The sequence below is a fragment of the Pantherophis guttatus genome, chromosome 1, assembly GCF_059756535.1.
Source record: "Pantherophis guttatus breed Tessera chromosome 1, ASM5975653v1, whole genome shotgun sequence".
NCBI classification, from domain to species: Eukaryota; Metazoa; Chordata; class Lepidosauria; order Squamata; family Colubridae; genus Pantherophis; species Pantherophis guttatus.
The window spans coordinates 11652654-11677271 of record NC_142063.1 but is presented as its reverse complement, the minus strand read 5'-3'; the positions used below and the strand labels follow the sequence as shown (position 1 = coordinate 11677271).

General features: G+C 44.5%; 1 protein-coding gene across 2 annotated transcripts in view; it reads left to right on the top strand.

Annotated features, from left to right (window-relative positions):
* Window positions 1-24618, top strand: part of LOC117660139 (scaffold attachment factor B1-like) — a 47046-nt gene that overhangs the window by 5426 nt on the left and 17002 nt on the right. Inside the window, exons 2-14 of one of the 2 annotated variants that reach the window (XM_060686662.2) lie at window positions 48-135; window positions 1502-1566; window positions 1666-1944; window positions 6992-7054; window positions 9760-9787; window positions 10724-11303; window positions 11878-11924; window positions 12526-12626; window positions 15141-15290; window positions 16645-16748; window positions 17808-17947; window positions 18896-18987; window positions 21399-21535. In XM_060686662.2, the coding sequence (XP_060542645.2) occupies window positions 48-135; window positions 1502-1566; window positions 1666-1944; window positions 6992-7054; window positions 9760-9787; window positions 10724-11303; window positions 11878-11924; window positions 12526-12626; window positions 15141-15290; window positions 16645-16748; window positions 17808-17947; window positions 18896-18987; window positions 21399-21535 (1874 nt within the window). The remainder of the gene's footprint in view (window positions 1-47; window positions 136-1501; window positions 1567-1665; window positions 1945-6991; window positions 7055-9759; window positions 9788-10723; window positions 11304-11877; window positions 11925-12525; window positions 12627-15140; window positions 15291-16644; window positions 16749-17807; window positions 17948-18895; window positions 18988-21398; window positions 21536-24618) is intronic. The other variant, XM_060686664.2, reaches the window with a different exon arrangement.

Genomic DNA, 24618 nt, shown 5'->3' with positions numbered 1-24618 from the left:
ATTCAATACTGTCTGTTTACCATGCTGACTTTGTCTCTTTCTAACAGGCTATTGAGGAAGAAGGAGGACACCCTGATGAGATTCCAGTGGTGTCTGAAATAATCCCCAAGAAAGTGCCAAAAAGAAGCAGTAAAGGTATGCAAGGAAATAGATAAAGGTGAAGGGTTAAATTGGTTAATAGACATCAAAGGTATGTAGAGTGCGCTGTTCCTAAGGAGGAAAAATACAGGGTGTATCCTGCAAGTAAGAAAAACCCAAGGCAAACAGAGGTATACATAGGAGACCTGAAGGGTATAATAAAGGGTTAACTCTTGAATGGTTCACTGCAAGTGAGGTTAGAGTAGATAGTGTTAGGAATGAACCCCATAATTACCAAGAGATATTGTCCAAGGTCATTGCCTAAGATACAACGAGATAAATGGAGGAAGCCAAAGTTAAAGAGAATGACAGGCAGGCAGATAAACCAAACTGAGGAAACTGAAGAGAGAAAGTAACAGTATCGAGCCAAGAGATGGTAAACAGGATGTAATAGAGATTAATGAGACAGAGTGTACAGAGTCATGGGTCGTTCCAGCAGTTATAGTAGTAAATGTACTCGTAGCGTGTGTAGCAATGAGAGTAGGAACTGAAGCTGGAGGCAAGTCCATAATGGAAACAGAGCATCCTGAATATGGTAAAGCATTCAGCTGTTCACCTTGAAATGGGAGGAGTGTCAGGGTAATGATTTAAAGATGACCAGCCCTTTAAGACTGAGGATGAGTCATCAGGGTTATTGCCCTTTAAGAAGCTGCCTATATAAGGGAGGCCATTTGAGGACATCTCTCTCTCCTTGTGTATCACACTCCTTGTCGCGTGTATATGCATTGTAATCCTCTGTGTAGAGTTGAAGAAAACTGATTGATTGCCTGGCTTTGCTTAGCGTGTGTGTGTGTGTATGTATGTATGTATGTATGTATGTATGTATGTATGTCTTGTATATGAACCACAGTTTGAAAGACCTCTGTGTACTGTATTTTGCTCCTGGGTTGTAGTCACGCTGTAAACACTCTGACATGTTGTAACTTTGAACGGTAACTAAATGAACTGTTGTAAGTTGAGGACTACTTGTAGATAGATACAGTAGATAGATGGATGGATGGTAGGTAGGTAGATAGATAAAGTATGTAGGTAGGTAGGTAGGTAGATGATAGATAGATAGATAGATAGATAGATAGATAGATAGATAGATAGATAGATAGATATGGGAGTGGTGCGATGGCCTAGAGGTGGAGCTCTCGCCTCACAATCAGGAGGATGTGAGTTTGATCCTAGGTAGAGGGCAGATACTTCTCTCGGCACAGGAAGGGCATCTGGCCAGTAATCACTCAGTTCTATTCCGTTGTCCAGACTGCACCCCACAAGGGATTATGGGATCATTAAAAAGAGATGATGAGATAGATAGATAGATAGATAGAATGAATTGTGTGTGTGTGTGTTTGCTCAAGGATTCTGTTCTTTTTAGGGCGGAGGCTTGAGGAAGAAGAAGTAGAGGACAACGGCCTTGAAGACGAATCCGGAGATGGACAGGTACTGCGAACAAACGTAGGCTACCAGATGCCCCGTAAGACTTCTACGTCGGAACCCCAGCAACTATTATATATGTGGCTTTTTTTTTTCTTTTTGCAGGAGGATATTGATGCAAGTTTGGATAACTTGCAGGATATTGACATGATGGATATTAGTGTGTTAGATGAAGCAGTCATAGATAACAGCAGTGGTGTAGACTGCCGAGAGGATAGCAGTGCTGATAGTAGACTTGACTCCCTCTTTGACAGTAAGGAGAGTGCTGATGCAGAAAGGCGAGGACTTCCAGAGCAGCTGACAGGAGGTGCTCTGGCTAACATGGAGGCAGCCCTATCCTTAACAGACATGCCAGAAGAATCCAGAGAAATACCAGTAGCCATGGTATGCACCTTCTTTGGGAGCAGATTTATTCGCCATCCTTTTAAACGTTTCATTTTTTATTTTTCCGTTTTCTTCCTCCCCTCCCCTTGAAAGGACGTAAATGACCCAGGATTGAAAAAATAAGCTCCCTTCTTATCCCCTCCACCTTTACGTGTCTGTGTGTGTGTGTATGAATCCATAGCCATGGCATTCTTGTTTGCCCCTTCTAGTTTTTCAGTGCATGCTTTGTTTAGAAGCCCCAGAAAGTTTTATTAATGAAATGCTGCGTGCATGCGTGTCCCCTCCCCTGTGTGTGTTTCCATTCACTCATTTTCATGTGTGTAGAAGAAGGTGGATAGGGATGCTTAGCTCACTGCCGCGACTCGTGAGTCAGTGGAAGGGAAATCTTGGTCTTGCAACCATATTAGTTGTGTTTTCAAAAACTAATAAATGTTTTGGTTTGGAATGGTGGTGGCAAAATAATACGTGAGTGAAAGTTCAGTTACTAAACGTGCTTTTTTTGCAAATGATTTGTGAACAGATTCTAAAGTACCGGGAGTCCTTGACTTGCAACAGTTCGTTTAGTGACCGTTCAAAGTTACAACGGCACTGAAAAAAGTGACTTGTGACCATTTTTCACAGTTACAAACTTTGCAACATCCCCATGATTGTATGATAAAAGTTCAGACACTTGGCAACATACTTATGACCGTTGCAACGTCCCGTGGTCATATGATCACCTTTTGCGACCTTCTGGCCAGCAAAGTCAATGGGGAAGCGAGATTCACTTAGCAACAGAGGTTATTAACTTTATCAACTGTAGTGATTCACTTAACAACTATGGCAAGAAAGGTCGTAAAATGGAACAAAACTCATTTAACAAATGTCTCACTTAACAACAAATTTTGGGCTCAGTTGTGATTGTAAGTCAAGGACTATCTGTATGTTTGTTTTACAGGTAGTCCTCGATTTACCACCATACTTGAGAGCAGAATTTCCATTGCTAAGCCCAGCCGGTTGTTAAGTGACTGGCGCCCAATTTTACGACCCTTTTGCCTTGGTTGTTAAATGAATCATGCCGTCATTAGGCAAATTTGGCCTCCCCCACTGACTTTATTTTTTGGAAGATGGCTGTGAAGGTCACAAATGGTGATCCCATGATCCCACCATCAAAAATGCATGCCGGTTGCCAAGTATTCGAATTTTAATCATGTGGGGATGTTGTGCTCATTACATGTGAGAATCAGTTGTAAATCACGGTTTTCGGTATCGTAACTTTGGTTTGCTAAACGAATGGTTGTAAATTGAGGACTACCTGCAATTGGGATGTTCAATTCTGTGACTGTAGCCTTTTAACTAGATTGAAATTGTGGGGCAGGGAAGGATCAAGAGCCAGCCTGAACTGTTGAATGCAAATTTGTGTCATGGGTAGGGTGGAATGGATTTTAAATTCCTCTTTGCAAACCTCCATCCCTGCCAATGAAAAGAATTATTTAGGTTTGACTTAGGTGTGAATCTAGCCAATAGTTTTATTCAGTGCACAAAAAGGATGAAGCAAATCACGCTTTAGCATAACCTCCAACTTTTATTTTGATGAAAAACCCACTTGGGCTGACTTCTGAAGCCCTGAATTTTAAACTTGCCTTCTGGACAATTCGGGAATTGGAAGCTTTATGAGGACTGTTGGGCATTCTGGATAATTTATGAGAATGTTCTTTTTCCCCCCCCCTAGTGTTCTTTTGATCCTGTGATAGAAGCACAGGACTCAATTGTGACAAAGCAGGGTGTCTCACGAAGACCTGAGTCCCGTCTCAGTTGAAACAGGACTTTTCCTGCTTTCAAGCTTAGCCTTCTCCCTTTTCTAAAAGCCACAGCCATCCCCAGGCTTAAAGCAAAAAAAAATAAATAAATCCAAAGCCTCAAATCTTCCCTGGTTCTCCCCTATCTTAGTTTCCTCAGTTCAGTGTTTGTCAACCGTGGTAGCTTTAGGACGTGGGGACTTCAACTCCTAGAATTCCCCAGCCAGCCATGCTTTGGGAGTTGAAGTCCGCACATGCTAAAGCAGTGATGTCTAACCTTTTTGCCATTGTGTGCCAAATTGCAAGGGGGGGGGGAGTCGCACGCATGTGCTCACACCCATAATTCAATGCCCCCCCGCCCCAGTGCTCCAGTAGTCCGGTAGCCCATTTTTCGCCCTCCCCAGGCTCCAGAGGCTTTCTTGGAGCCTGGGGAGGGCGAAAATGGCTTCTCCCCCCACCCCCAGAGGCCCTCCAGAAGCCGAAACGGCCCGTTTTCCGACTTCCAGTGGGACCGAAAGGCCTGAAAATCAGCTGGCCGGCACATGCATGTGCGCTGGAGCTGAGCTAGGGAAATGCTTGCGTGCCCATAGGTTCACCATCACGGTCCTAAAGTCTCCAATGTTGAGAAATACTGCCTTAGTCAGAAAGCTTGAAAATGCACCAAAATGAACGACTGTTAAGAGAAACTGGCTGTCCTGGGCTAACAGATAATGCCCCGATTCTCCTTTCTTCCTTCAGCTCCTTATACAGGCAGTCCTCGACTTACAACCACAATTGAGCCCCCAATGTATGTTGCTAAGGGAGACATTTGCTAAGTGAGTTTTGCCCCAATTTGGCGACCTTTCTCGCCACAGTTGGGAAGCGAATCGCCGCAGGGGTTGAGTCAGTCACGTGGTTAAGTGAATCTGGCTTCCCCTTTGACTTCGCCAGTCAGAAGGTCTCAAAAGGGGATCACATGACCCCGGGACGCTGCCACGGGTCATAAATACGAGTCAGTTGCTAAGCGTCTTTTGAGTTTTGATCATGTGACCTTGGGGGAAATGCTGCCACGCAATGGTCCCAAGGCCCTTTTTTAAGCACCGCTGTAACTGAACAGTTACCAAGTGAACGGTTTTAAGTCGAGGCGTACCTGCATGCAATCTTGTCCTCTGGGCAGATGTAAGAAAATAGGGGCCCACTTCATGGAGAAGACTTCCACGGATGGCTGGGCCATCGAACACGCTGGGCGGGAACAAGTCCCTGAGGCCCTGTTGTTGCAAGTTAATAAATCTCTCTTAACGTTGGATACGAAGGGCTGCAATTAGGTGCGTTCTTTTCCAACTCGGCTCTCCCGCCTTCCCGCTCCAGGTTAGCAAGCAGAAGGCAAGCAGCAATTTGCTTAAGATATTTTCACAATCAAGGGGCGTTACGTAGGGCTGGACTGCGCTTCAGAGCTGAAGCCACCAACAGATTTCGGAGTTGATGGACATTCTCCCAAGGATGCTTTTTTTCAAGAGGCAACTGGACTTTCTTGTTTTTTTTCTTTGAAGACGTTTCACTTCTCATCCAAGAAGCTTTTTCAGCTCTGACTGGATGGTGGGGAATGGAAGGATTTGTATTCCTTGCAGACAGCTGGACACTTGCATCCTTTTAGAGAGTCGTTGAGGCCACTTGGAGGTTTAATCTATGTCCTCAGGGTCACCTGAGTGGTGCAAATGGGTGTGGAGCCTCCTTGGAACTGCTGAAAGGACTGTGTTGTAGACTGGAGATAGATGATGTCGTATCCCTCCCCCTCCGTTGAGAGAGGGCTGTTCAATTTTGACATAGATGGCTCCTTTGACTCCTCTTTCAAACCAGCTGTCCTCTCTGTCTGAAATGTGGACTTAGTTGTTTTCAAAATAATGGACTTTAATCTTTTAAATGCAGACGGACTGCTGGATCTAGGCCTGATGGGTTTTTTCTCCTCTGTTGTGCCATTTATGGAGACATTTAGTGAGATTCTCAGTCATCCAGATCATGGTTGTCTCCAAGGTGCTTTTTCACGCAGAGCTGAAGAAGCTTCTTGAATGAGAAGCAAAAGAAAAACCAGAAAGTCCAGTTGCCTCTTGGGGGGGGTGGGGAAGCACCTTTGAGACAGATTTTGGCATGTGGGTGGCTGGGTGCGCCACACCTCTTGGTGAATCGGTAAGAAGGTCGCCTGAGGTTAGGCTACTGGATGAACTCGGGAAAAGATGCCGCTTCTGCAAGAGGAAGCTTGACTGCCTGTGCTGTTTCGGCTTTAGGATCCAAAATCCAGGACAGGCAGTCCTCGACTTAACGACCACAATGGAGCCCCAATTTTCTCTTGTTAAGCGAGACGTTGGTTCAATGGATTTTTGCCCCATTGTACACCTTGCCACATTCGTTAAGCGAATCACGGCAGCCGTGAAGTTAAGTAACACCGTCGTTAAGTGAACGTGGCTTCCCCTCTTGGCTTTGCTTGTCAGAAGGTTGCAGATGCTGAACACATGACCCCCAAGGCACTGCAACCGTCGTAAGTGAGAACCTGTCTGCCAAGGGTTGGAATTTCGATCACGTGGTTGCCGCAAAGGTCGTAACTATGAAAAATGGCCATAAGTCACCTTTTTCCAGTGCTGGTTGTAACTTTGAATGGTCATTAAATTAACTGTTTTAAGTCGAGGACTTCCTGTATATACACAGGGATGTGTATCCCTGTTGGTGGTGTTTGGCTTATCGTTTCTAGATCAGGCCAAACCAACAGATATCTCCATGCGTGTTTCTGATGTGTTTCGCGACTCAAGTCTCTGAGCTGTTGGCATGCTTTTGAGCGTTTGGCGTGTTGCCTTGTTGCTTTTGGCTTGTATAAACGGCAATCCAACCTGTATAAAAATGATAGAGATCCTGTTTCCAGCCTCACGTTCACTAAGGATGGTGGATTCTGTAAGTTCCAGCAATCGTGATTGGCCTGGCCTAGGATCTCTGATTCCCAGACAGTTTGAAACCTGGTAGGAATGCAAAAGGAAAACGACAGCATCAACCATTGAAGCATCCCCATCAAAAGACAGTTCTCATTTTGTCCCATCATGTTTTATTTCTTTTCCGCTCCATTTATTTTATATATTTATTATTTGAGAAAGTGAGCAGATTTGTGTGGTGGCTACCAAATCATGTTTGTGGGGGGGGATAATGGATCGAGGAGAGAGCGACCGATTTCTGGGCCTGACATTAGTGAAAGAATGTCGAGCTTTTCGGGAAATGTGATGATTTTTTTTTTTTTAAATCTCTTTCAGGAAGAGACTGAAGAGGCTAGTAACACCATAGATCTATCATCTGCTGATTTTGCAAGCCTGAAGGTATTTGAACTTTAGAAAGAAGTTAATAATATAAGCAAAGAGGTTTGACGCTGTTTTTCAGTTCTCTGTTCTTCCTACAGGGAAAAAAATTCTGTACTGTTGCAAAACTGCTTTTTTTTTTTTTTTTTGGTTAGAACAAGAAAGTGTTATGTTCTAAGCCAGGTTATGTTCACACTGTGGTTTATGCAAGCTTCCATCAGATTTAGCTGCTTTGTCCTCCATTCCTGGCACGAATGTGGCTATAGGAATATTTGGGAGTTTGCAACAATGCTATGAGTTTGGAATTTTTTCCTTGGAGAAAAATTTAGATTTTTTTACTTCTACATCAGAACTGGAGTTCTGTTGCAATTGGGTATTGAAGAAACGTTGGAAATTTCCTGCCTAAATAAGAATTGTGAGTATGTATTTAAATTGTATTTGGGCACCTGTACAGGCAGTCCTCGACTTAGAACCACAATTGAGCCCAAAATTCCTGTTGTTAAGTGAGCGTTGCCCCATTTTACAATCTCTCTTGCCACCGTTGTTAAGTGAATTACCACAGCTTATAAATTAGTAACCCGGTTGTTAAGTGTATCTGTCTTCCCCATTGACTTTGCTTGTCAGAAGGTCACAAAGCGTGATCACATGACCCCGGGACACTGCACCCGTCATAACTATGAGTTACCAAGCATCCGAATTTTGTTCACATGACCATGGGGATGTTGCAACGGTCGTAAGTGTGAAAAACGGTCCTAAGTCCCCTTTTTCGGTGCTGTTGTAACTTTGAACGGTCACTAAACGAACGGTTATAAATTGAGGACAACCTGTATTCAGAAATCTTCATAGCCTCCTTGACAGAAACATTTCCCGGTGCCCCAAACAATTCTTTTGACTTGCAAGTTATCAAAAAGCAACCTTGAAATTAAGTAGCCAATAGCAAAAAATGTTTGGGTTTCATTAAAGCAATACTCCACTTACGAGTGCAATTGGGATTTGGTTGCTATGCGATGTCATTCAGCGAGTGATCACGTGACCAGACCTGGTTTTACCACCATTTTTACCATGTTGTTAAGCGAATCATCTGGTTGTTAAGGGAATCGCTCAGTCATTAAGCAAACCTGGCTTCCCCAATCGACTTGGCTTTTCGGAAGCTGGCTGGGAAGGTCGCAGTCATGTGACTGAAAGGTGCAACAGCCATCATGATTGTGAGCTGGATGTCAAACATAGTACGATGGTCATAACTATAGGAGGATGACTTGCAAATACCATTTATTGACGTTGTCGTGTAGAACAGAGGCCCCTCCCCCCCCAACCTTTTGGCCACCAGGGACCGGTTTCCGTGGGGGGAGGTTTTTCCATGGACCGGAGGGGGCGTAGTTTCACGTGTTGCCTGCATCCCACGGATGGGGCTTTGCTTGTTTGCACAACCCGGTTTCTGGCATGCCACACCCCGGTGCCCGTCCACGGACCGGGGGTTGGGGGACCCCTGGTGTAGAAGGAAAATGGTGAGTCAGGCAGTGGTGGGTTCTCCCGGTTCAGTCCGGTTCGGCTGAGCCAGTAGCGGTGATGATATGACGTCACCGGTTCTTCCCCCCCCCCCCCCACGTTATTCTTACCTTTTATTTGGTCCCACCCCCAATCTATTGCTGCCTCCTGAGTCCCAGCTGATGACTAGAGGGAAAAAAACTGTTTAAACTCTTGCCGCGGGGCTTCAAAGGGCCGTCCTACAGCTGATCAGTGTTAAAAGCAAACAAATGAATCGGGTCGTAAGTGTGAGGACTGGTCGTAAGTGTGAGGACCTTCCAGAAATGACTCTGACCAGCTAGCCACGCCCACCTAGTCACATGACCTCCAAGCCACACCCATAAAATAAGCCATGCCCACAGAACCGGTAGTAAAAAAATTTAGAACCCAACCCTGGAGCCAGGGTAAGCATCGCACTCAAGCTGAGAGATGTAACTTCTGCCTCCAGGCCATCACTGAATTAGTATGAAGGCAGGGATTAAAATCAGGAGACTAATTTTACCTACAGGTAGTCCTCAATTGACAGTTCATTTAGTGACTGTTCAAAGTGACAACATCCCTGAAAAAAACGACTCATAACCGTTTTTCATACTTACAACTATTGCAGCATCCCCATGGTCACATGGTCAACATTCACACACTTGGTTCATATTTATGACAGTTGCAGTGTCTCAGGGTCACATGATCCCCTTTTGCTACTTTCTGATAAGCGAAATCACTGGGGAAGCCAGATTTACTGAACACCCATGTTACTAAACTGAGCCACTGCAGTGATTCACTTAACAACTGTCTTGCTTAGCAACAGAAATTTGGGGCTGAATTATGGCCGTAAGTCGAGGACTACCTGTATTAGTAGCTCAGGGTTGAACTGTGAGGTCCTTGGTAACTTTAACCTCCTAGTCTTCTGTTGCAGATTCTTTGGTGCTCTCTGAGCTTGGTGGTTTTTTTGCAGATGTTTCATTGCCCAATTAGGTAACATCATCAGTGCTGGAAGGGAATGGGGGGGTATCTCCCTTCTGTCACTGATGACGTTATCTAGTTTGGTAATCAAATGTCTGCAAGAAAACCACCAAGCTCAGAGAGCACCAAGGGTCCTGCAACAGAAGACTAGGTGGGTAAGATACAAAAATATAAATAATCGAATAATCCCATGTGCCAGATGAGCCCTGACACCCCTCCTTTTTTTTTGTGATTCTTAATAGGAGCTTGACGAGTTTCCTTTGGAATCAGGTACTGTATTTCAAAAACCTTCTGCCCCTCCTGTGCATTTTCCACTAGGTCTTGCACACCAGTCCCTTTAGTTACTCTCTCTTTGGTTTTTATCCCATAAGTAGCTGTAGTCCATTATTCTAACTTGGTGCACGGTCCAGAACGCCTCCAAAGGAAAAGCCACAGAGATTGGAAATCTGGCCATATCACCAGATCTGCGGGAGCACCTTCGATTCTTATCGCACAATAATCATCAGACTTCTGAGATGATAATTTTGCTTAAGATCCCTTCACCGGGGAGCAGGCCGGGCCCCGCATATAAAGGAGCCGTTAAGACGTGCCAAGCAGATCCTGTGATATCGCTCAGGGCTTTGGGACGGTAGCTTTGGCTAGAGAGGTGCAGTTGAATAATGTCAAAGCAGGGATCAAATCTTTTTAAGTGGCTACGCGAAGACTTGAAGACGGAAGGTCACGGAAGGCCTTCCGCTTTGCTTTCTGGACTCCAAACGTATTTCGAACCACTTCCGAAGTTGTTCACATGTGGACTTAGTCGCCTTAAAAGAATATTGGTAAAATCCGCAAGCCGAACCGTCGAAAAGCACTGATCCCCGTCCGCACAAGCACACCACACCGCCGCGCTTGGAAGCCAGTCTCGGCAAGAATTGGAAAGGCGTCGCAGTTGTGTGAAGACAGCCAAGGATCACGCCGGGAAGCGTTGTGCATAAAGGTTATTCTTCCTTCTCTCTTTCAGGCCCTGCTCTGATAGCCATGTTAGACTGCAGTTGGTTTTAAGGCGTGTGAATGTGGTTGGCCCAGAGGGTTTTCCAATCTCTGTGTTAGCCTTTAAGCCCTACGCTCTTGGTGTTAGTCGGGCAGCCATGCCCGTCCGGCATTTGTCTTTGCTATGTTTCCCTGGTGATTAAACCTTGTGCCATTCTATTCCTGTTAAATCCATAGAAAATGAGAAAGTGCTCGACATTTTGGGTGACACTTGTAAATCTGAGCCCCTTAAAGAAGACACTTCCGAAGCTGAGCAGGCGCAGGAAACGAATAATTCATGGCCGGGCAAACAGGAAGCCGTGGAGGAGGAGGAGGAGGAGGAGGAGGAGGAAGAAGAAGAAGAAGGAGGAGGAGAAGAAGAAGACATGTTGGCCGCCGCCTCTCCCACCCACTCGGACGAAGACCTTGTAGATACAGACAGCCAATCAGGCCCAGCTGAGGCCAAGAACCAGCAGGATGATGCAAAGCTCTTAGTGGTAGCCAAAAGGGAGCCGAGCGAGCAGACAGTTGAGGAAGCCAAACCGGACTCGGACTCTTTAGCGGTAGAGAGCAGGAGTGGAGGTGGAGGTGGAGGTGGTGAGAGTAGCAAAGAAGCCCAAACTCTGGAAGCCAGTAGTGAGGAAACCGCGGAATCGGACACAGGTCCTCAAGTGGTTAGTCCAGAGGCCGAGAAGATGGAAGTGAAGGCTAATGTTGAGGAGGAGCCCTCTTCCACTAGAGAGTCCTCTGCCCCAGAGGGTGGTGATCAGAACACGAGGTTTGTTTCTCTCCGTTTTAGACCAGATGCTGTCTTTTTTTCTCGCCCGTTGGTTATTTATGAATGCCAAAAATGTGCTGTGATGCCTTCCAGTGAAACCCCCCTCCCCCACTGCTGAGGGCCCCAACGAGACGATAGCTTATCCTTCGACGTAGATTTTCTCTTTTTTTTTTTAAGTTGTCTTTACACAGTTTGTTTCCGTAGGAGAACGTTTGGCTGTTCTTTTTTTTCTTAAAGCATTTAAAGATATCTATCTATCTATCTATTTATACATATATATATATATAATCATCTCCATCTTCCAAAAGGTTGCATTCTTAACTTTGTATTCCTGATTAGCAGTTAGTTCTCTGGTGGTCAACGGAGACTTTCCTTTGGGGTTTTTATTTTTTATTTTTTTTTTAAAAAAAGACCCACTGTGCCCCTTCCCTAGTCAAGGTCAATTCTTTTTTCTTTTTGGTTTTTCTCTGGTAGGTATTTGATCATAGTACCCATTGTCATGCCTGTTCATTTTCCAGATGGCTTTTTTCTGGTTGAATAATGTTCTTATCTTTTTTTTCTTTCTCGCCTTTAGCTCAAATGAGGATGCAGAGGCTAAAAGTGCTTCCAAAGATGAGAAGGGTAGGTTTATGACCATATATATATGCATATAGCTACAGGTAGTCCTCAACTTGCAACCATTCGTTTAGGGACCATTTGAAGTTAAAAGGTCCTTAAAAATGATGAATAGAACAAAACTAGAATAGAATTAGGGATAGGAACAGGGATGGGATGGGATAAAATAGAATAGGATAGAATAGGAATAGAACTTTATTAATAGTCACTTTAAATATACACTAATCAGCATACATTAAAATGAAATTTCATTGCATTCAGTTCTCAAAAGATAACCATTATGCATATATCCACATACACACACAATTATGACACACAGAAACACCACAGTCCAGTTCGGATGTGTACATGTACATGATGAGAAAAAGGAATCCTGAGAGTTTACCAGACAGATGGCCTAGGGAACAAAACTGTTACAGAATCTGGTAGTCCTGTTCGAAATACTTCAAAACCTCCTCCCAGAGGGGAGCAATAGAAACAGACCGTGAAGTGCGTGTGTGGAAATCTGCTTAAATATTTGGGAGGGATTTTTCAACCCAGAGTGCGTTGTCATGTTTGATGTCTCCTCTCCTCTCCTCTCCCCTCCCTCCCCCACCCCCAAATATAGGTCGCTCCACTCCTAGCTCTGGCAGAAATCTGTGGGTCAGTGGTCTTTCCTCTTCAACCAGAGCGACTGATCTGAAGAACCTGTTTAGCAAATATGGCAAGGTAGGTGTCAGGGTTCCAAGTAACACCCCCAACGAAAGAAGACTCAGAGGCTAGAAGTTCCTCAAAGTTCCATTTTATTAGAGATGTCATATTGGCAGGTGACTAGAAGTAAAATGGTATGCTAAAGCTTTTTGTCAGCTCAATATTGCCAGATAAAAGTTTTGATTAAAGTAATAATTTTAAATTTGGGAAGAGAAAAAAGAGGACCTTACATAAGGGTTGTTTTTGGCCACTGTTGCTCCATATTTTTATTTAAGTGTGGTTTTTTGGGGGGGTATTATTCATCTGCCTTTGGTACAGAAGGATGCTCACTGACAGATTTATGTGATACTTGCAAAGTTACTCCCTTGCAAATTGTGTCCTGAGAAGTTAACCAGTTAATCTAATTCAGTCATTGAACTCCAAATTCCATGCTACAAAACCAAGAAGGAATTACAAGATTTATTATCTAACATACAGGGGGCATCAAGAGGTCAAAAAAAAAGTGTCCTTCCTGTCAATTGTAAAGTTTGCCAATAAAATACTTTTTAATATTTTTTGGGGGGCGGGTATGTGTGCTATGGTCCATGGCAGGGGTGGGTTGCTATCGATTCACCCCGGTTCGGGCGAACCGGTAGTGGTGGCGGCGGGAGGCTCCGTCCACCTACCCACACGTCATCAAAAACGCTCTGCGCATGTGCATAAGCATTGCGCGCTCAGCGAGCGTGTGCGCCCACGTGCTCCCAATAGCAAACCGGTAGCGCCAGGATTTGAATCCCACTACTGGGTCCATGGAGTTCTGAAGAATTGGACACGACTTAGCGACTGAACAGCCACAAATGTCTACAAGCAGTGGATGGCTCCACACATGATACAAAGCCATAATGTGACTTGCTGTATGGAGTAAACACAACACACTGAATGGGTTATGGCTTAGAAAACAGGATTTAAAGCAGGGGTGAAATCCAGCAGGTTCTGACAGGTTCTGGAGAACCGGTAGCGGAAATTTTGAGTAGTTCGGAGAACCGGCAAATACCACCTCTGGCTGGCCCCAGAGTGGGGTGGGGTGGGATTGGAGATTTTGCAATATCCTTCCTCTGCCATGCCCATCAAGCCACGGCCACCAAGCCACGGCCACAGAACCGGTAGTAAAAAAAAAATTGGATTTCACCACTGATTTAAAGCCTAGTTGATTGTCATGGTTTAGTTAATAAGCCATGGCTAAATAAAGATAAGATAACCTTTATGGTCACTTTTTTCTGTGAACACACTGGCATACATTAAAAAATGAAATTGTGATGCCTGCTCTCAAAACAAACAAACAAACATACATACATATCCATACCTATACATGCCATCACACACACACACACAGACACATGCCTACATACATACACAAATATATTAATCACAGACCATTTAGAACAAAAGTCTCCAACCTCAGCAACTTTAAGGTTTGTGGACCTCAACTTCCAGAATTCCCCAGCCAGCATGGCTGATTGAGGAATTCTGGGAATTGAAGTCCACAAGTCTTAAAGTTGCCAATGTTGGACACCCCTGATTAAGAATACGTAGCGGAAAAAAGAGTCCCGAGAGTTAACAAAGTTGATACTATATGGTACAAAGCTATTACAGAATCTAACTATTCTGCTTTGGATACTGTGAAGCCTTCTCCCAGAACCTATCTAAAAAGGTTACATCACCTTTTTTAGATACTTTTGGCCTGGATGATTGAGTCTTCATTTACATGTTAAATCTCCGTGAGCCGTGGTGGCGCAGTGGTTATTGCAGGCTACTTCTGCTGACTGCCGGTTGCCAGCAATTTGGCAGTTCGATCCTGACCGGCTCAAGGTTGATTTTTTTTTAAATTATTCATATTTCTATGCTGCCCACTCTCCGAGGACTCTGGGTGGCTTACACCAAAGACAGTATACTAAATAGCATATTTTAATGTAAATTTTAATTTGTTCTTAACCTGGGGTTTTAAATTTGTCTTAGGCTAAACTGATTTAATTCGATTTTACTTCTGCTCTTAAATTTTTGTATTCTATGTGTTTTATCTTGTGCCTGTTCACCGCCCTGAGTCCTTCGGGAGTAGGGCGGTATATAAATCAAATAAAATGAAAAAATGAAATGAAATTAATTGCCCCCAACAATCTGGGTCCTCATTTTACCCACCTCGGAAGGATGGAAGGCTGAGTCGACCTTGAGCCGGTGAGATTTGATCCACTGATCTGCTGAACTAGCAGTCAGCTGAAGTAGCTGCAGTACTGCACTCTAACCACTGCGCCACCTCGGCGTCCATCTCAGCCGTCCATCCTTCCTAGGTCGGTAAAATGAGGACCCAGATTATTGAAAGGGCAAGAGGCTGTCTCTAAACCGCTTAAGAGGGCTGCAAAGCACGTATGAAGCGGTATATACATCTAAGTGCTATTGCTATCTCCCAGAAGGTAACAAACAAACAAACAACAGCTAGTAGTGTTTAGATGTGTAAACCCATTTCTCATCTTCTTCTTCATTTCTCTCTCATTGAAGGTGGTAGGTGCAAAAGTAGTCACAAACGCCCGCAGCCCCGGGGCCCGTTGTTATGGCTTCGTCACCATGGCTTCGTCTGAGGAAGCCACCAAGTGCATCAGCCACCTCCACAGGACAGAGCTGCACGGGAAGATGATTTCTGTGGAAAGAGTGAGTGTTTTCATCAGCGATGAAATCCAAATGCGCAAGTCGTTCTCGACTTACGACCGTAATTGAGCCCAACATTTTTGCTGCTTAAAGGGAGACGTTGGTTAAGTGAATCTTGCCCCAGTTTGCGACCTTTCTTGCCACAGTTGTTAAGGGAATCGCTGCAGCGATTAAATTGGTAACCCGGTTGTTAAGTGAATATGGCATCCCCACTGACTTTGCTCGTCAGAAGGTCGCAAAAGTTGATCACGTGACCTGGGGACGCTGCAGTCATAAATATGAGTCAGCTGCCAAGCATCTGAACTTAGATTGCATGACCATGGGGATGCCGTAACCGTCGTAAGTGTGAAAAATGGTCATACGTCACTTTTTTCAGTGCTGTTGTAACTGAACAGTCACTAAATGAACTGTTGTAAGTCGAGGACTTACTTTATTCCCATCCAGGAGAGGAACCAACATCAGTCCCAGCCAGGAAAGGGACATGCAGTAGATAAGATGGCAGTAATAGGAAAGAGACTGGAAGGTCCAGAAATGGGTCCATCAGCCCTAGATAGCATATGAAGCCGGTGATGACTTCTTAACCAGCCACAACAAAATAGTCTTCCCTACCTGAGATCTTTCAGATTCTTTGGGACTTCAATTCCCAGAATTCTCTCTGTTATGCCAATGAGGAACTCTGGGAGTGTTGGTCCCAACCTATCTGGAGGTCATCAGGTTGAGGAAGACTGGTCTAAGTGATTACTTTGATCCAGCCCTACCAGCAGAATATTGGTGAAATGTTACTCTGCTGAATTGTTGATAAAGAGAATATTTGTAGCTCAGGGTTATTGTATTTTTGCAGATGTTTTCATGACCCAGCTAGGTAACATCAGTGCTAAAAGGGAGTGGGGTTCGTGGAGAGGAGGAGTGGGGGAGTGTTCTTTGTGCTGTCTAAGCTTGGTTGTTTTCTTGCAGTCGTTTCATGATCCAAGTAGGGATCAACATCATCAGTGCCAGAAGAGAGCGAATCTCAACGCTCCCTTTTAACACTGATGGTGTTACCTAGTTGGGTCACGAAACATCTGCAGGAAAACAACCTAGTTTAGAGAGCACCAAGGACCCCCCACAGTCTGCTAAATTATTCTGCATACATTTTAGCACACATTAAGATCAAAGGAAACATCCCGGAGAAGAATTTAAACCTTCCCCTATTCCTCCACCTCTTATGTTTGATTTTCCTTATGGAACATTTGGAGATGATTGCACTGTGCTTTTCTTTTCCCCCGCCTCATCCTGCTTGCGATTCAGAACAGGGAGGGTTGCTTGCCGTTTGATTTTTCTCCCGCTCTTCTCACTCCTTTTCCTTGTCTGATTCCAGGCCAAAAATGAACCTGCTGGGAAAAAACCGTTACCCGAGAAGAAAGAAAGTGAAAGCAAGAAGGAAAAAGACAGGCGGCATTCTTCCGACTCCAAATCAGAAAAGTAATAAACCAGGACTGTTTTTGCTTCATCGTTCAGGCGGCTCTCTTCTAAAGAGAGCCAGCCTTTTCATCTCGGCTTGTTCAAACGGTTATGGTTTTAAGGTGCTAACCAGGCTTTGTCAGTAAGGCCACGGGGATAAACTGGAATTGGGCCGCATTACAAGTAGTCCTCGACTTAGGACCACAACTGAGCCCAAAATTTCTATTGTTAAGCGAGACATTTGTTAAGTGAGTTTTGCCCCATTTTACAACCTTTCTTGCCTCTGTTGTTAAGTGAATCACTGCAGTTGATAAATTAGTAATCCGGTGGTCATGTGAATCTGGCTTCCCCCATTGACTTTGCTTGTCGGAAGGTCGCGAAAGGGGATCATGTGACCCTGGGATATTGCGACTGTCTTAACTATGAATCAGTTGCCAAGCCTCTGAATTTTGATGGCATGTGACCTTGGGGATGGTGCAACGGTCGTAACTGTGAAAAACAGTCATAAGTCACTTTTTTTCAGTGCAGTTGTAACTTTGACTTACAACAGTTCATTTAGTGACCATTCAGAGTTACAGCGGCACTGAAAAAAGTGACTTATGACCATTTTCCACACTTAAGACTGTCGCAGCAACCCCAAGGTCATGTGATCAAAATTTAGACACTTGGCTACTGACTCATATTAATGACGGTTGCACTGTCCACGTGATTCCCTTTTGTGACCTTCTGCCAAGTAAAGTCAATGGGGAAACTAGATTCACTTTAACAAATGTGTTACTAACTTAACTGCAGTTGAATCACTTAACAATTGTGGCAAGAAAGATGGTAAAATGGTATAAAACTCACTTAGCAACAGAACTTCTGGGCTCAGTTGTGGTCGTAAGTTGAGGACTACTTGTATGAGGGAGATTGGGTTGGTATCCTTCGTGCTGTTTTTCAGATTTAGATCTGAACGCCACCTTTACTGTACTTTGGCAAGTCATCACCTGGTGCTCTTTTCCTCCTGAGATCAAAGTGATGAATTTCAATTTACGATGCACGACAGAGAGAGCTTCAGCTGCTGTTTTGATCTGTTTGTAGGTCTCTCAACCTTAAGGAAGAAAAAACTGACAAGAATGAAGACCCTCAAAGAGTGGAAGAGAGCGGAGATGAAAAGAAAGATAAAGGAACAGAAGAACAGAAAAATGGGTCATCTGGACGTTCGCGATCTGTTAAATCAGGTAATGAAAACTTTCGGTGGAATATGGTTTCAGGGCTGATGGTGAGCTGATTCCTTCATGTGAATGTCCTAGTGGACAGTCATTTAAATATGAGCCAGCTGTGTGCTGCAGCTGCCAAAAAAGCCGATACAGTTCTAGACAGATAAAATAAACGGATAGAATCGAGAAGTGTTGATACCACTTTGTGCCTTGGTGAGGCCACCCTTGGAAACCAGCATCCAGTTTTGGTCGCCACGATGTAAAAAAGATGTGGAGACTCTGGAAAGAGTGAAGGGAAGAGCAACAAAGATGATTAGGGGACTGGAGGCTAAAACATATAAAGGACGGTTGCTGGAATTGGGTATGTCTAGTTTAATGAAAAGGTGTGACATGGTAGCAGAACCAGGTGTGACATGATAGCAGTGTTCCAAAATCTCAGGGGCTGCCACAGGAAAACAAAGGGTCAAGCTATTCTCCAAAGCACCTGAGGGCAGGAGAAGAAGCAATGGATGAAAACTAATTAAAGAGAGAGACAACCTAGAACTAAGGAGAAAATTCCTGACAGTTAGAACAATTAATCAGTGGAACAACTTGCCTCCAGAACTTGTGGACACTGGAAGTTTTTAAGAAGAGATTGGATAACCATTTGTCTGAAATGGTATAGGGTTTCCTGCCTAAGCAGGGGGTTGGACTAGAAGACCTCCAAGGTTCCCTTCCAACCCTGTTATTCTATTCTAATGTGTTCTTCTGCATTTGAAATCTTTGATCTGCCTGATGGACACTTCTGGAGATCCAAGGTGTCTCCTTGGGTAGCGTTTCTCAAGCTCGGCAACTTCAAAATGCCGGGCCTTCAGTTCCCAGAATTCCCCAGCCAGCGAAGTCCACAAATGCATGAATTTCTGGAAACTGAAATTGTCACGTTGTCATCTGAAAAGTTGAGAAACACGGTATCATTTTGTGCCACTCTAGGAAGCCGAGGAACCGAGCGGACAGTTGTTATGGATAAATCCAAAGGGGAGCCGGTGATTAGCGTGAAAACCGCATCCACCTCCAAAGAGAGAGTAAGTCTTTGGTTTTACTTCTGGTCTGTGAAACAAGACAAGCTGGAAAGGGTCAAGACCACGTCCATTATTTCAGCCTTCCTAGCTGATGAAATTTGGGTCCAGAGGTTAACTTTTCAAGCATCGTTTATTATAATTCTGCTTTTTAAGCTGAGGCAGGGAAGTAGATTTCCATCAAAACTGGTGAAATGATAATATATTTATTTACTTATTAAATTTGTCTGTCTCTACCAAGCGACAGTGTCGTAATTAAGATAAACCTAAAATAGGCTCCCACCTCCTCCCACATGCATCTTCCTCCCTTCTTTGCCATCTTGGTTAATTTTAAAAGTCAATGTTGGCATTAATATTACTATAATGTTTTATCATTTGTATTGATTGTAAGCTGCCTAGAGTTGCCCTTAGGCAAGATGGGTGGCACATAAGTTTACTAAGTAAATAAATAAATAAATAAATAAATAGATAAATAAAATAAAACAATTACAGGATTAAAAGGTCAGACATTAAAAGCTAATATATGTTTTTGAATTGTGAGCTGCCCGGAGTCACTTGCTGAGATGGGCGGCTATAGAAATCAGATAGATGGATGGATGGATGGACGGAGAGACGGATAAGTGGTCCTTGACACTCTCTGAGCTTGCTTGTTTTCTTGCAGACGTTTCATTATCCAAACTAGGTAACATCATCAGTGTTAAAAGGGAATGTGGGATTTGCTCTTTTCTGGCACTGATGATGGTCCTTAGTTGGATCATTATCTAGTTTGGGTCAAGAAAACAAGCAAGCTCAGAGAGTACCAAGGAACCCTCTATGTCAACCCTGAGCTACAAATATTCACCTTTATTAGACAGACAGACAGATAGATCAAACTTTGCCATTACCATTAAAATGGATAAAACGAACTAATGCATAGATGGGATGGAGGTGAGTTATTGCACTAGGCTACTAACCACCTTCAAAATGTCCCTATAAGGGCCCCAGGCTAATTGCCAAAGGTTTTAAGGCTCTTAAAAGGGGGTAGGGTGAATCTCATGGGGGGGGGCACGATATTCCAGAGGATGGGAGCCATAGCAGAAAAGGCCCTTCTGGACTCCACCAGCTGCAATTCCTTGGCAGACGGGATCCGGATCATGCCCCTTCTGCCAGAGCAGTTGGGATAGGCCATAATTCCAGGACTGGTTTTCTTGGCTCCAGATTATGGGAGTCCACCAAAATGTGAAGGTCACCCCATCTAAAGTGGGCTGCTCATTTTGAGCAGGGAGGCCAGCGGAGGGCCAGGGAGCAGTCATGAACCCTATGTTTACTGCCTTCATGAATTATGGGAGCACCACCGATGGATTTTACCCCATAGGATTTGGGCAGCTCCTCTATAAATGCTGAAAGGCACTGAGCGTCAGGCTCCAAACCAAGAATAGCACGTGGTCATTCTTCCAAGCCGAATTTTTTATTGTTTCATGCCTCTGGGCAAATTCTTGCTAGACTGAAGCCTCTATTCTACATCTACAAACAAGGGTGTCCAATCTCTTAAGATTTGTGGACTTCCAACTCCCAGAATTCCCTAGCCAGCATGGCTGGCTGGGGAATTGTGGGAGTTGAAGTCTACAAGTCTTACAAGTTGCCAAGGTTGTCTACCGCTGATCTACAATATACTCTGAGAACTGCTTGGGAGGGGTCTGTAGAGATTCTCAGTCCTCTAGGTCATGGTTGCCCCAAAGGTGTTTTTTCAGGAGGCAACTGGACTTTCTTGTTTTTTTCTTTGAAGACATTTTGCTTCTCATCCAAGAAGCTTGTTGAAGAAACATCTTTGAAAGAAAAAACTAGAAAGTCCAATTGCCTCCTGAAAATACACTTTTGGGACAACCGTGACCTGGATGGTTGACAATCTCCACAGACTTTTAGCTGTACAATTTGGGATGAACACCCTTGGAATGATGTGGGAGTTAGGAATGGATTTCCAGAGGAAAAAGTGCAGATTACAGGAACCATTTGCACTACTCAGGTGACCCTGAGGACACAGATAAACCTCCAAGTGCTTCAAGGACCCTCTAAAAGGATGCAAGTGTCCAGCTGTCTGCAAGGAATATAAATCCTTCCATTCCCCACCATCCAATCAGAGCTGAAGAAGCTTCTTGGATGAGAAGTGAAACATCTTCAAAGAAACAACAAGAAAGTCTAGTGGCCTCCTAAAAAAGCACCTTTGGGACTACTAGGGTGGGGCTGTCTTTACCCTCTTTCTCTCACACATAATATCTGGATCTTCCTCTGGGACACCCTCCTTCCCACTTGGGGATCCAGCTCCTCGCTGCCTCCCATCCCTCTTGAACCTGCAGTGCTTGGGCGTTGAAGGCCCCGAGAGTAAAAAACGCATGCGCTACATGGCTACTCTAGCCACCTTCTTTTCTGCTTCACTGCAGAGCACCAAAAGCCAGGACCGCAAGTCGGAGAGCAAAGAGAAGCAAGACATCCTGTCATTTGATAAAATCAAGGAGCAGCGCGAGCGAGAACGCCAGAGGCAACGCGAGCGAGAGATCCGAGAGACAGAACGGAGGAGGTGGGTTGAGGTTGGCTCCCTCGCCACGTTCCGACCCCCGCTCTTTTTTTTTCTTTTTTCTTTTGGAAAGAACATTCTTCTTTCCAAAAATCACAAACCTTTAAACATTAGCCTAATTTCATATCTTGGCATGCCAAACAGTTGCCATTACGTAGAATCCTTGACTTGCGGCCATTTGCTTAGTGACCGTTCCAAGTTAAACAGCGCTGAAAAAAGTGACATGACCAGTTTTCACACTTTGGGATTGTTGCAGGAGCCCTACTGTAAGGCCCGGCCTCTCTCCCTTATTCAAGAAAGTGAAGACTCTTGAAACTTGGCATTTCGAAAGGAACCTTTTATTGAACAGGGGGTGATAGCAGGGCGAAAAGAAAGCAGGCTCTGAGGTCCCCTCAGGCCGTACAGTTAGAATAAAGGAATTAGGAACCCCTCCCAACAGTCCAATGTGGATTCAGCCAATCCGCAGGTGCGAAGATGTTATTGTACTGGCCGCTCTGAGAAAAGATAAGGGAACTTTCGCAGGGTTTGTTAAGGAATTCGCAGAGTAACCCTTGAGTAACAAGGGTGTGCACATGAAAGCGATTGAGACTAAGTACGAATAAAACACAGTTAACACACAGATACACTGAGTTGTGTTTACTTTTAGGAAATAGTAATAAGGCACAGTCCAATAAACAGTCCAGGTCATACACAGATAAAGCAGTAGATAGTAAAACAATAGTCCAGGGATGTTCCAATAATGAAGTCTTCTTACCAGTTGTTGTAGTCATACACAATAAACAGTTGCAAACAGTAGCAAACACAGCAAAGAGCAGTAATGATCAGCAAAGAGAAAGAAATCATGTTTCAAGCTCCCTCTTAAGGACATTGGCTTCAGAGCTAACCAATCAGGACACAGTATGATGCAATACAGCAATACAGTCTTAAAGCTATATTGAGGGTTTATATATTGCCAACCCAAAAAGTTAGGTAATTATCATTTCCTAACAGGGTTACCCGATGAATCCCACATGGCCCTCCCTCCCCTTATATTCCCCAAAAGGTGCAAAAATGCCAGGGCACTTAGGCGCCAGGCTAAAGATTATAAATCAGTAAATTGCAGGATGCAGGATACATAGGAAAGAAAGCAATAAGTAAAGAAAGTGATTAAAAATCCCCCTTTCCCCTGAAGAATGGCACATACACGAATCTGACACCCAAGGTCATGTGATCAAAATCCAGACACTTGGCAAGTGGCTCATATTTATGACGGTTGCAGTGTACTTGCGGACTTCTACTCCCACTTCTACTTCTGTGCTGGCTGGGGAATCCTGGGAGTTGAAGTCCACAACTCTTAAAAGTGGCCAAGGTTAGACACCCCTGCGAACAAACAACCTGTTTGAAACCAGCCATTCGCCTGGTGAGCTGTCAGTTGGGCTGTCTGCCGGTGATCCTTTCTTTTGATCACTTTGATCTCCTCTCAAGAGTCCTTGGAAAAAAAAGGACATTGCTGAGGTCACCATTCCTGGCTCACTTCAAAAATGGAGGAGAGACTTGCCTTCTGTTAACCTGTATAGCAGGTAACAAGCCGAGGTGGTGCAGTGGTTAGAGTGCAGTACTGCAGGCTACTTCAGCTGACTGCTAGCTGCAGTTCAGCAGTTCAAATCTCACCAGGCTCAAGGTTGACTCAGCCTTCTGTCCTTCTGAGGTGGGTAAAATGAGGACCCAGATTGTTGGGGGCAATAGGCTGACTCTGTAAACCGCTTAGAGAGGGCTGTAAAAGCACTGTGAAGCAGTATATAAATCGAAGTGATATTGCTATAGCGCTGGACCGGTTTTTCAAAACCCTTTTTGTTTTTCATCCTGCGTCCTTGTCGTAGCTCAGCAGGCTCCCGTCCCACGCTGAGCTCTTTCCCCCCACTTCTTTGAAACCCTCCTGCCTCCCTGCCACAGCCAGAGTGGATTATCCTGGCATGAATCTGCGGTCTGTTGACATGATCTATTATGCAGCTGTCACTTTCCTCCCCGGCTCAGCTCTCTGTTTGGGCGTAATTCAGTTGCTGAGTGAAATCTTCCATGTTTCTCTCCTTGTTCCAAGCAGATATTTTAAAGGGCTCTTTATTATGTAGGCGCACGGTGTGTTTTCCCACTGAATGGGTCGTACGTCAGCAGGCTGATGGAGCGCTTTCTCTTGATTAAATGTTGTCAGGGGTCTTTTTTTCCCCCTGCATGTGACACGTAATTATTAATATTGGAAGAAGCCTTTCCCACTCTTTCCCGCTCTCTCTCCATGACCTGCATATTCCCTTCCGAATTTGCAACTCCCCATTCATTTGACATACTCACTTCACTTCCACATTCTCTTCTTTCGTTTCTCCTAATCAAAGCAGGTGGGTTCAGCGTGCTGGATTTTTAATTTTTTTTTCATTTTATTTATATCACACCTTTATTATATTTACAAATATCTCAAGGTGCTTAACCTATCCTACACACCTTCCTTCTCCTATTTTTCCCACAACAACAACCCTGTGAGGTGGGTTGGACTGAGAGCGACTGACCCAAAGTTACCCAGCCAGCTTTCAGATCTAAGGCGGGATTAGAACTCACAGTCTCCTGCTGATTGGCCCAAAGCTGCCCAGCCGGCTTTCATGCCTAAGGCAGGATTAGAATTCACCGTCTCCTGGTGATTGGCCATCCTAGCTGGCTTTCATGCCTAAGGCGGGAGTAGAACTCACTGTCTGCTCGTAATTGGCCCAAATTCACCCAGCCAGCTTTTATGCCTAAGGTGGGACTAGAACTCCCCATCTCCTGGTGATTGGCTATCCTAGCTGGCTTTCATGCCTAAGGCGGGACTAAAACTCACCGTCTGCTGGTAATTGGCCCAAAGTCACCTAACCAGCTTTCATGCCTAAGGCAGGACTAGAACTCGCCGTCTTCTGTTGATTGGCTCAAAGTCACCCAATAGCTGTCATGGCTAAAGCAGGACTTGAACTCACAATTCCCTGCTTTGACCCCGGGATGCTGCAATCTTCATAAATATGAGCCAGTTGCCAAGTGTCTGAATTTTGATCACTTGACCATAGGGATGCTGCAACGGTCATATAAGT